This window comes from Macaca thibetana, chromosome 12 (assembly GCF_024542745.1).
Source record: "Macaca thibetana thibetana isolate TM-01 chromosome 12, ASM2454274v1, whole genome shotgun sequence".
Taxonomy (NCBI): domain Eukaryota; kingdom Metazoa; phylum Chordata; class Mammalia; order Primates; family Cercopithecidae; genus Macaca; species Macaca thibetana.
Window position 1 is genome coordinate 91,342,603 of NC_065589.1, and position 11,845 is coordinate 91,354,447.

The 11,845-nt window shown below is 37.5% G+C and overlaps 1 protein-coding gene across 42 annotated transcripts in view; it reads left to right on the plus strand.

The window, feature by feature from the left end:
• NEB (nebulin) overlaps nucleotides 1–11,845 on the plus strand; it is a 224,169-nt gene that overhangs the window by 107,109 nt on the left and 105,215 nt on the right. For 40 of the 42 annotated variants that reach the window (XM_050750407.1, XM_050750362.1, XM_050750367.1 and 37 more), the window contains 9 exons: nucleotides 1,119–1,226; nucleotides 2,378–2,689; nucleotides 3,658–3,861; nucleotides 4,672–4,776; nucleotides 6,027–6,134; nucleotides 7,575–7,886; nucleotides 9,765–9,968; nucleotides 11,337–11,441; nucleotides 11,584–11,691. In XM_050750407.1, coding sequence (XP_050606364.1) covers nucleotides 1,119–1,226; nucleotides 2,378–2,689; nucleotides 3,658–3,861; nucleotides 4,672–4,776; nucleotides 6,027–6,134; nucleotides 7,575–7,886; nucleotides 9,765–9,968; nucleotides 11,337–11,441; nucleotides 11,584–11,691 — 1,566 coding nt within the window. The remainder of the gene's footprint in view (nucleotides 1–1,118; nucleotides 1,227–2,377; nucleotides 2,690–3,657; nucleotides 3,862–4,671; nucleotides 4,777–6,026; nucleotides 6,135–7,574; nucleotides 7,887–9,764; nucleotides 9,969–11,336; nucleotides 11,442–11,583; nucleotides 11,692–11,845) is intronic. The other 2 variants (XM_050750404.1, XM_050750406.1) reach the window with 1 other exon arrangement.

The following is an 11,845-nucleotide window of genomic DNA, read 5'->3' on the forward strand; positions in this document are numbered from 1 at the left end:
ACTCTGGTGGCTGAGGCACGAGAATCGTTTGAACCTGGGAGGCAGTGAGCTGAGATTGTGCCACTGCACTCCAGCCTGGGTGACAGAGTGAGACTGTCTCAAAAAACAAAAAACAACAACAACAATTTAAAAAAAGACACACACACAAAACTCTACCAGACAACTTATTTCATGATTGCCCATCAAAACTTTGTAATCAAACCACCATGAGCTCCTACAAGTCTCATTAAGAGATCCAATAAATTTTTATTTTTTATGTTTAAAAATTGTTATCAAACTATATATTTATCTTGTTTTGATTTATTGAATACCAATGTTGGCAATTATGTAAAATTTTTTGTTAAGAGGATACAGAATCAGTCAAAATTTTTATCACTGGTTCACTAAAAGGGCTAAAAGTCATTGTATAGATGATTTGTTCAATGTGTGGTTCTCAAATGACACTTCCATGGAACATTTGTGTTTTGTCTTCTGTACACGTCTGTCCCACCAGAGAAATTGAACAGTGGTGGTGCTTTCTCAATTCACAGAAGAAGTTAATAAATAAAATTTTATCAGTTTTGCAGTTTTGACTCCTAAATCGTTGGTACCTGCTACCCTCATGTCTGCTAACAACTTCCAGCAGTTGATGAAATAATAGGGAGCAAATCAACATGAACAGAGAGATTCAGAAAGAGTGACACATCCTTAGTTCGGCACTAAATTTGATTATGGACACATCCTCTTAGTGGTAGTATTACTATATGTTGTTATATGATACTATTCTCTGCTAGTAAAAATGTTCCCAATTCAAATTTGGAATTAAATAAATCAACATTTCTTGGTTGTTTCATGAAAAGGGCAAATGGTGAACAATCTAAGCACAAAAGCTGTTCATTTAATGTATAACATTTATAAGATTTGTGCAAAGAGAGGTTGTGATGTTAAAACTTGCTGAATGTGAAACTTTCATTTAAATAAATATCCAAGGATAAACAGAAAGTAAGAGTTCTTTTTCTGATTTAAGACTGAACATACTCGTGTAGTTATGAATCCAAAAGTGGACTTCCTCTGACAAAAAATATATTTTTCGAGTGAATGTGAATTCTGTATTTAAAAGCTACTCCTTCTTTCTTCAGAACCTCTATCGTCAGGCCATGGAAGAAGCCAAGAAAGAAGGCTATGACTTGAGAAGTGATGCCATTCCCATCGTGGCTGCCAAGGCCTCTCGAGATATTGCCAGTGATGTAAGAGCTGATCAAGTCCTAACATTTCTTACCATCACGTCAGCCACACAGGGAGTACAGCTGGACGTCTGCATTGGTCATCGTCCACCTTAACTCCCTTCAGTGCATAGGCAAATATATTGAGGCTTGAGATACAGATAACTTGCCCAAGATCACAAGCATCACAGAGGCATAGCCTAGACTGGAATGTGGCTCATTTGACTCCCTATTTTTAGTCTTTGCTCAATAGGAGTGAGTGCCTCGATTAAAGTTAGATGTATGTAAGCTGAGCTACTCAAAACCTCAGGAGCTTCCTTGGAACACATGCAAGGCAAAGATGCCAGAAAAGAAGCAGGCTTAACTGAGTTTGCCCCATCACTTGAAAAAGAACATAGAAGGACAAAGTCTTCTTTCTATGCGGTGCACAGAACCAATATTTCTTTACCCTAAAAATGAAAACATCAGGTCCCTGGACATCTTAAAAATTAATCCAAGAGTAGTAAAATTATTCATTTTTATAGGTTTAAAAAATTTTTAATTCTGGTTAAATATATGTATTTATATATGTATATATTATATATGTATATGTATTTGTATATATTATATATATGTATATATAATTTACCATCTTAACCATTTTCAAGTATACTGTTTGGTGGGGTTCAGTATATTCATATTGTTGTACAACAGATTCCCAGAATTTTCATCTTGTAAAACTTAAACTCTCTACCTATTAAATAACAGAAATTGTCCATTTCAAAACTATCCCTCCCAAATCATTTCTGAAGAGGAAATTATTTCTCAGACTATGCTAGAAAATTTTAATGATCCATGTAAACATACGCCCCAGGTGTGTTCTTAAATAGGCTCACTGACATGATGGATTTCTGAGACACTGTCATGGTTTATTACTGTAATTGGACTCTTCAGTATTCACTTTTTATCATTTTTTGCCAACATATGATTCTCTAGCATATATAAAGGAACTACTGTGGGGTTATTCTGTGGAGATGTGCCAATGAGCACAACAGTCCAGTATGCGGCATTACAGCAGCATGACCAGTGAAACTCCTCTGTTGCCTTAAAGATTTCATAGAAAGCACCGCCACAGAAAGAACAACAGGGAATAGCCCTTTGTGCTTCCTTCTTCTTTATTGGATTCTCTCTTTCAGTACAAATACAAAGAAGCATATCGTAAACAGTTGGGTCACCACATCGGCGCCCGAGCAGTACATGATGACCCCAAGATAATGTGGTCCCTCCACATTGCCAAAGTGCAGAGTGACCGTGAGTACAAGAAAGATTTTGAGAAATACAAGACAAGGTTCAGCAGCCCAGTGGACATGCTTGGTATCGTTTTGGCCAAGAAGTGTCAGACCTTGGTTAGCGATGTGGACTATAAACATCCTCTGCATGAATGGATCTGCCTGCCCGACCAGAATGACATCATTCATGCACGGAAAGCCTATGACCTCCAGAGTGATGTGAGTTTCCTTGATGTTAGCTCTGCTTGTTAAAAGCGGATCTGAAACGTGTCTGTGGGTTCTGAATAGTGCCGATGAACTGCAATTTGTTTGTATATTTCAAACAATTTACAATTAAATGTCTGAAAGGAGTTTCCCAATGGAGGTACTACAATTTGTTTTCTCCTCCAAAAGTTCTCTGCACGAGAGGAAATAAAGTAAATATTATCAATTCTAAACAGGTATAAATCTTCCTAGGGATTCAGGCTTCCTTTGTCTGAATCAGATGAAACTTAACCCTTAAAAATATATCACTGCAAACTTTTGGCTAAGGAAGTAAAAAAATGTGTGTGTTTGTTGGCAGACGGTAGTATGGAGATAGTGAGAGGAAAAGCATATTATGCTAAATTACTTTAATTTACATTTTACACTTACTGATGGGGAAATTCTATTTCTTGTGTTTATCAAAACCAGTCATCTAATACTTACCAACATTGAGCATATCTATTGAGAGTAAAATAAAATGAATAATTAGGGAAATGCCAAACATATTTCTACAACATCACATTTCCTTTATACGCTTGAAGTTTTGTGATTTTTGAAGATGGAAATAACAGTGAGAATTTTTTGACTGCAGCACTCACACAACATCAGAGTATGTGGTTTTATTTGGAACTATTAGAGTACATTTTCCAAGGCTAAAAAAGCATACTTCTGTGTAAAAATCTTGTAATACTCTCATAGGCAGGACGATGTCTTTTACTTTAAAAGAAGATCTTTGATCATTCTTGGTGTACTCCTCTGTACCAAAAAAATGCTCAGAAAAAAAATATGCTTAGGATTCAATAATGCGTGTGAGTGAGTGAATTACTATGCTGGGAACCTTAACTATTCATCAGCACTTTTGTGTTTCTCTAGGATAACCCATTTTGTAACTATGAATCTGAAACACTAATTAATAAATGTGTTTGTTATCTGTTGATCTGCAGAATTTGTATAAGTCAGACCTTGAATGGATGAAAGGCATTGGCTGGGTTCCTATTGATTCCTTGGAAGTTGTTAGGGCCAAGAGAGCTGGAGAATTACTTAGTGATACTATCTACCGTCAGCGTCCAGAAACGCTGAAATTTACCAGTATAACAGACACTCCGGAGCAGGTGCTGGCAAAAAACAATGCTTTGAACATGAATAAGGTGAGTCTTCAATCCTCACTGTTAGATATCGAAAGTTACCACGGAACAATTTTAAAATTCTGGCATATTAGTGCATTTTAAAGATAATAATAAGAATCATGATACCTTCTTAAACGATTTTTCCACTATAATACCATAATTACTTAGTGATACTTCAAAATATTAAACCATTGTTAAAAGCACTATGTGCTTTTTTCCTTTTTTTTTCTTTTTTTTTTTTTTTTTTTGTGACAAAGTTTCATTCTTGTCACCCAGGCTGGAGTGCAATGGCGCGATCTTGGCTCCCTGCAACCTCCACCTCCTGGGTTCAAGCAATTCTCTTGCCTCAGGCTCCCGAGTAGCTGGGATTACAGGAGCCTGCCACCATGCCCAGCTAATTTTTGTATTTTCAGTAGAGACGGGATTTCACCACGTTGAAGGCTGGTCTCAAACTCCTGACCTCAGGTGATCCACCCATCTCGGCCTCCCAAAGTGCTGGGATTACAGGTGTGAGCCACCGCACCCGGCCTAAAGTACTATGTGCTTCTGATTGGATTAGTAGGTTGTTAAAAAAAATACTGTGTGCAATAACTCTTACCTAGAAATTATTTTAAATACTTCAATCCAATTATACTTTTCATAACTGATAAGTCCTTTAATAGTTAGATTCTTGAAATAATTTTAATAAGAAACAAAGGTAAGGAATTTATGCAGCTTTAATAATTTTATTTCTACCTTGTATACAAGAGAGATGATTGGCACATAATCAAAAGAATAATAGCTGTGAACACAAAAACAATTTCTCTCTTTTTTTTTTTTTTTTTTTTGTAGCGCTTATATACTGAAGCCTGGGACAATGACAAGAAAACTATTCATGTCATGCCCGATACACCAGAAATCATGTTAGCCAAACTCAACCGAATAAACTACAGTGATGTAAGTAAACTGTTGATCTTGTAATGAACAGAAAGGCAAAAAATGAACCATTGTAGCTGTTTTCTTAGGAAAATGTTTTGACTAATTTATTGCACATACTCCGAACTACCATTTTCAGTAGAAGAGATAGTTCTCACTTGATTCAGTTTTGAGCTATGTGGTGGTCCACAAAGTAGACTACCATTTTATTAACGGGTTATCAGTAATTGAATATTATTATGAATAAATATCCCATGGGAATTATACTTTTAAAACTTTCCCCTACAGGTCAATGTGGATATCAAGTCATTATTTTATTCAGCAGCTAGCGAGTAGGCAAGGACTAGGTTTGAATCTGGTGAGTTAGTAAGCCGCATATTCTTTTGCTGTTCCAGTACGCTCTGATAATCATTTGATGTTAACATTTTTCCAGGCATTTCTGCCAGAACCAACATTTTCATAAGGGCAATGATCCTGAAATCCTGGGTCCATAGATGCATCATTGTCTGAGATAATAGTCCACAGCAAAATAAGAAAAAATAAGCACAATGCATTGAGTTTTTCATAAAACTAAATAGATTACATTTTAAAATATTGTCCTTATTTTTTATCCTTCTTTTGTATTAAGATGGCCTTTTATATTATGATGACAATAATAAATAGTGTGTTTTGTTTTGTTTGAGATATAGTTTCATCCTGTCACCCTGGCTGGAGTGCAGTGCCACAATTTCGGCTCACTGAGACCTCTGCCTCCTGGGTTCCAGTGATTCTCCTGCCTCAGCCTCCCAAGTAGCTGGGACTACAGGCGCACGCTACCATGCCCAGCTAATTTTTGTATTTTGAGTGGAGACGGGGTTTCAGCATGTTGGCCAGGCTGGTCTCTTCTCAAACTCATGACCTCAAGTGATCCACCCATCTCAGCTTCCCAAAGTGCTGGGATTATAGGCGTGAGCCACCACACCTGGCCAATAAATAATTTTTTCTTTCTTTTTTTTACATCTGCTTGTTTGATAAATAAAATTTTGCCAACAAAATGTTGATTTTTTTCCCCTCATTTTTTGGTTGAAATTTACAAGTCAATAAATCCCAATGTTTGGAACATATGTCTTAAAAATCCTAAGCACCCATGAGGCAAAGCCATCTATAAACGCACCCTAATAATTGACTTTTTGGATTATTTCTGTAGTTTAAACGAGGACAAAGAAAATGTAATAATAAACAGCTTCACTTTTTATGGAAGGAGTAATGAGTAATGACTTTCTTTTCTACAGAAACTCTATAAACTTGCTTTGGAAGAGTCCAAGAAGGAAGGCTGTGACTTGCGTCTGGATGCCATTCCAATCCAAGCAGCCAAGGCTTCAAGAGAGATTGCTAGCGATGTAAGTGGATGTTTTTGGAAAAGCCATTTCTTACTCAAAGATGTTGATGAATAGAAGCTTTCAGAATTTTTCTTGCCAGAAATTTAGTTACCCCTACAGGTCTCAATTCCCTTTGGTGATTTTTCCCTATACAAAGTTGTAAATGGAAAAAAAGAAAGAAAAGTACAAAATTCTAGACCCATTATACCTGTCAATCAATCAAAAATAGAGACACACTATTTTTAAAAAAGCATTTGATGGACACCAAAAATGGGTTCATATTTTTGAGCCTCAGAAATTGAACACTGCATCTTCAAAAAAAAAAAAACCCCAAAAAATAAATACATAGGAAATTGAACAGCAGTTGACCTAGATGTTTGTGAAATTAAAGGGATTAATTTATTCCCTTTAAATAACATGTGGGAAATAGCCAATATACATGTAAACTCTTCCTTACTACTTCTATTTATTTATTCTGGCATTAAAAGAAAACTAGATGGATACGTTTTAGAGATTTGTTTTGTCCTTTGTAACTCCTAATTGGTGAGATGTCCCTCACTGGACACAAGAAAAGGGGGCGAAGTAAGCAAAGCTTTTTCTCAGCACGCTCTCGCCTCTTCTCTACTTTTCTTCACATGCGAAACACCTCCTAAGGGTTCCCAGTGTCCTCATTCTACAACAAGCCTCGTTAGGACTCAAATCCAGACTTTCCCTCTTCTGCAAGGGCCTCATGCCTTAGACATATGCTTCATTCCTTCTGTAAACTAAAAAGTATCTGAAACAGATCTCAATCAATTTAGAAGTTTATTTTGCCAAGGTTAAGGACACACGCCCTATTATCAAAACTTTTCTTGCTGTTAAGCTGGAGAAGCCCACACCATAATCGTCTCATGGTGAAATGGACCATAATGTGTTATTCTTGAATCTTAAAGGTAGAAAAACTGACTCATAGTGAAAGCTCAGTGGTGTTGATAGGCTAATAAGAGTCATTTCCTGGCGACACATAAACTCTATCTAAATGTAACACATATCCTTGACTGAGAAGTCTATTATAAGTTCTAATAAGGGAACTATTCTAAAATTTTCTTAATGTCAAACAGTTTGGGGAAAATAACTATGTCTTTAAGTAGATACTCCATTAGATTGTACAATATATTTACCTCTACTTGTTAAGGAATCAAAGGTAAACTAAGCAGTGTGGTATAATGAGGAGGAAAAATATTAGGAACGAGAAGCTCTTCATTCTAGGCTCATGCTGCCACCTGCTTGTGGTGTGACTGTGCAAATCACTAAACCCCTGCTAGGTTCAGGTTTTGACTTTTAAAAATAGGGTTGATGATATTCACCTTTCTCCTTCACAATAGTTATGGGGAAAAGAAAAAGAAACAATATGTGTGTGAACCTATGAAACATGATTATGTAAGATGTTCTTGTCATTATACTCTTATCTCTTTTCTTTAGTACAAGTACAAGGAAGGCTACCGCAAACAGCTTGGCCACCACATTGGGGCCCGGAACGTTGAGGATGACCCGAAGATGCTGTGGTCCATCCATGCGGCCAAGATCCAGAGTGACAGGGAGTACAAGAAAGACTTTGAGAAGTGGAAGACCAAGTTCAGCAGCCCAGTGGACATGCTGGGGATGGTTACGGCCAAGAAGTGTCAGATCCTTGTAAGCGACATAGACTACAGGCATCCCCTGCATGAATGGATCTGCCTGCCTGATCAGAACGATGTCATTCAGGCTCGGAAGGCCTATGACCTGCAGAGTGATGTGAGTGGCTCTAATATTCTTCAGTAATGGTTTAGAAAAGCATTCTAACTCTTTTGGCCATGGAATCTTTCCAGTCTGGTGAAACCTACAGACACCTCTTTAGGATAATGTTCTGAAATGCACAAAATAAAATATGTGTTTAATTTCAAAATAAACCAATCATATTGAAATATCATTATCAAAGTATTAAACCAAACCTGTAATGTGCTTTTCATTAACACATTAAGGAAAAAGTTCTAGCAGTGACTGTAATAACTAATTTCAAAGAAGTGATGAGCATAAATACTTTTAAGACATCAGCAACAACTCGTATTAGTCTGTTCTCACATTGCTAGAAAGAACTACCTGAGACTGGGTAATTTATGAAGAAAAGAGATTTAATTGACTCACAGTTCCATGGGCTGTACTGGAGCATGGCTGGAGAGGACTCAGGAAACTTACAATCATGATGGAAGGTGAAGGGGAAGCAAGCACATCTTCACATGGCAGAACAGGAGAGAGAGAGCAAAGGGGGAAGTGCTACACACTTTTAAACACCCAGATCTCATGAGAATTCACTATCCAAGGGGGAAGTCCCCCTCCATGATCCAATCACCTACCGCCAGGCTCCTCCACCAACATCGAGGATTACAATTCATCATGAGATCTGGATGAAGATGCAGAGCCAAACTATATCAAACTATAATAGGACATAAAAAGATTTGAGATTTCTAAAGCTGACGAAGTCAGGTGTAGTGTGAATACTACTATAATGTAATACTTATAATGGAATGAAATGCTATATTTCAGTTAGAGGTTAATGAAAATGAGAGGATGTTACATATTTTTTCTATCCAAGTTCACTGATGCCAAGTTAAGAATTCCTGTTCTAAACAACCTAATTTTCCAAATGAATCAATTGCATTATAATTTTGTGTCTATTTAACTTATAGGAATTATCTATTGTAACTTCTGAAAGGAAGTTTAAAAATGAATTATACCTATTAAGACAATTTGTCTAAGAAACCTGAGAACAATAGCTCCCTAGAAATATGTTAGACACTTCTGTTGTTGGCCAATAGAGTCCTTTGGAGACTCAAATATTACCTCATTGATATGGTAGCTCCTTGTTTTAATCAAGCTCTGATTAAATCAAGCACTTCTGGAAGAATGATAAAAGCAGTGACAGTTAAAAAAAGAGAGATTCCCCAAAAGCTATAAAAACAAAAAGAATTGTTACCCTTCCTTACAAGAAAAATTTCCCTTCAACCAATTGTTTATATTCAAAGAAGAAAATGAAAGAAAAAAAAAATGTATTTGTTCACTTGAATTCTAATACAAGAAAGAGGATGGAGGATAAGATAAATATGAGTAAAAAGAGATGTACTCTTTGACTTGGAAGTGTGTACATAGAAACATACGAAAAAAGATGTCTTTTTATCCCCCAAAAAACACATTAATGCAACATGTGGTCAACCAGTAATGCACATTTCTTCTCTATATGCCAAGACAAGCTGTGAAAGCCACTGCCCAACAACATAGGAGCCAACTGTATTGCAACCCAGTACGGTTTCCATAAGAGGAAGTAGGGGCCATCAAATCAGAGAAGAAACACTTTGCTTCAGGAGGCAGGCAGTAATTTCCTTAAAGTGGTTTTGTATCGCTGAAAATGAATAGCATTAAAGAGATTTCTGTGAGTCTTTAAAACAGTAAATATTGGCTACCTTCAGGAGCCAGGCATTTAACTAGCCATTCTAAACCAAAGTAAAGCAATCCTGTGGGTCTTCCCAGAAATTTACGAAAATAAGATTCAGACTTATACATTATCCATGTATGTTAAGTCAGGCACCAGGCTGTCTAGGTGACATCTATAAATATTTGACATTATTTCATTTTCAGGCTATTTACAAATCTGACCTTGAGTGGCTGAGAGGAATAGGATGGGTTCCCATTGGCTCTGTAGAGGTCGAGAAGGTGAAGAGAGCTGGAGAAATCCTGAGTGACAGGAAGTATCGCCAGCCTAGAGACCAGCTCAAATTCACATGCATTACAGACACTCCGGAAATTGTCCTCGCAAAGAATAATGCCCTGACAATGAGCAAGGTGAGTCTCCAGCTGTTTCCTGTTGCCAGAATCATACCTTCCACAGATTTGGCTCATAAAGTAGGAAATTCCCTAAGGGTTCCCTGAGAAAGGAGGTGTCATAGGCCTAATTCTCATGCAGCCCTTTAACAGAGCATCTGCTTGAATTAAAGGTGACCCTGTGTGCTCCTCTCAATACCCTGCCCCCTAATTCTCTGAAGTCTAGGGATTTCTACTGTCTCATAGTTCTATAACTGAGATCCATCTTTGGATGTCTGAATAAGCCTGGAACGATTTCCCTGGAGTGATACAGTCACCCTTCTGAGCAGTGACCTGGAAACATCACAAATGCATTACCCTTCATTACACATTCTCCTAGGCAGAGCAGATTCAGGCCACTTACGTGTCTTTAGCCATCTGGTAAGGAATATAAGCCATTTTACATTTCATTCTGAGGCTGGGAAACACATAGTGTTTCATAGCAATGCTGGTATACATTCAAATTGGTTGCTTGGGTTGCTCCTCCACATTAGGTTATGGAAATCCACTTTTGAAAGCTAGCTGCTATTTCTGCTTTCAGTTTTATTACACAAGATAGATGATCATTTGTTTTCATCCAAAGTTTCATCAATCTATTTTTATCCAATGCGTCAGCCCTTAATATGCATATTTTAGATTGACTTGAACTTGAATTCTCCAACACCTGCCTGGAAACCTTCCAATCATTAGGCTAGTACAATTGAGTGCTCAGTACAAATATGAAAGTGGCTTCAGACAGCAAACTCCAGAGTCTGGGGTATACAACTCCAGAAACTCTTTTATATCCATCAATAGCAACCATGATGATAACACCAATAGGAATCACCAAAAAATCGTTGAGTATCTGCTGTGACTTGGGCATTTTATATATGTTATGGATCATCTTCAAAAAATACTAAATAAAAAAGAAAGATTATCCCCCTCTCAGAAATGAGGAATGTGAAGGGTTATGTACCTTTCTCAAGATCACACAGCTTGGAAATAGTACAGTTGGGTTTGCACTTGGGATTGACTCTGAAGTCTAGGGATTTCTACTGTCTCATAGTTCTACAACTGAGCTCCATCTTTGGATGTCTGAATAAGCTTGTGATTCACTGGATGAAAAGAATCACTAATAGTAACCATTATATTGCATCATATTAATTATGAAACCATTGTACAGCTATTTAAATATTGCTGTTTTACTTTCCCCATGACCCTTTTACTTCCCTCACCTCCCACAAGCATTAGAAAGAGCTATTGTATAGTTAAATGCAAGTTAAATTTGCTAACAACTGTAATGATGTTATTGGCTTTAACAAAAGGTCTTATACTCCCTCTCCCCATGCCCCACCCCGCCCTGCCCTGTAGCATTTATACACCGAAGCTTGGGATGCTGACAAAACCTCCATCCACGTGATGCCAGACACCCCAGAAATCCTGCTGGCCAAGAGTAATTCTGCCAATATCAGCCAAGTAAGAGATTTCCTGATTGTTGCTTAAACCTTTCTAAGAGTAATTAAAATGCTTTTTCCACTGTAACAGTTTCCTTTCTGGAACTGGCCTATTACCTTCCTCAAACACTCTTATTTTCTGTCATCTATTATCCCTTCCCTAGAAACTTTACACCAAGGGATGGGATGAATCAAAGATGAAGGACTATGATCTGAGAGCAGATGCTATTTCCATCAAAAGTGCCAAGGCCTCCAGGGACATTGCCAGTGACGTGAGTACCTTCCATCTAACCCTCTGTGGTCTCCACCATGCTGAACAACCCAGAGGGTGGCTGGTGGACCACACTCTGTAGTTATTTCCACATGTACCTTCCTGTCCTACTTCCTACCTCCCAAGACCATTCCCTTTGTTGTTACAGAGAATAA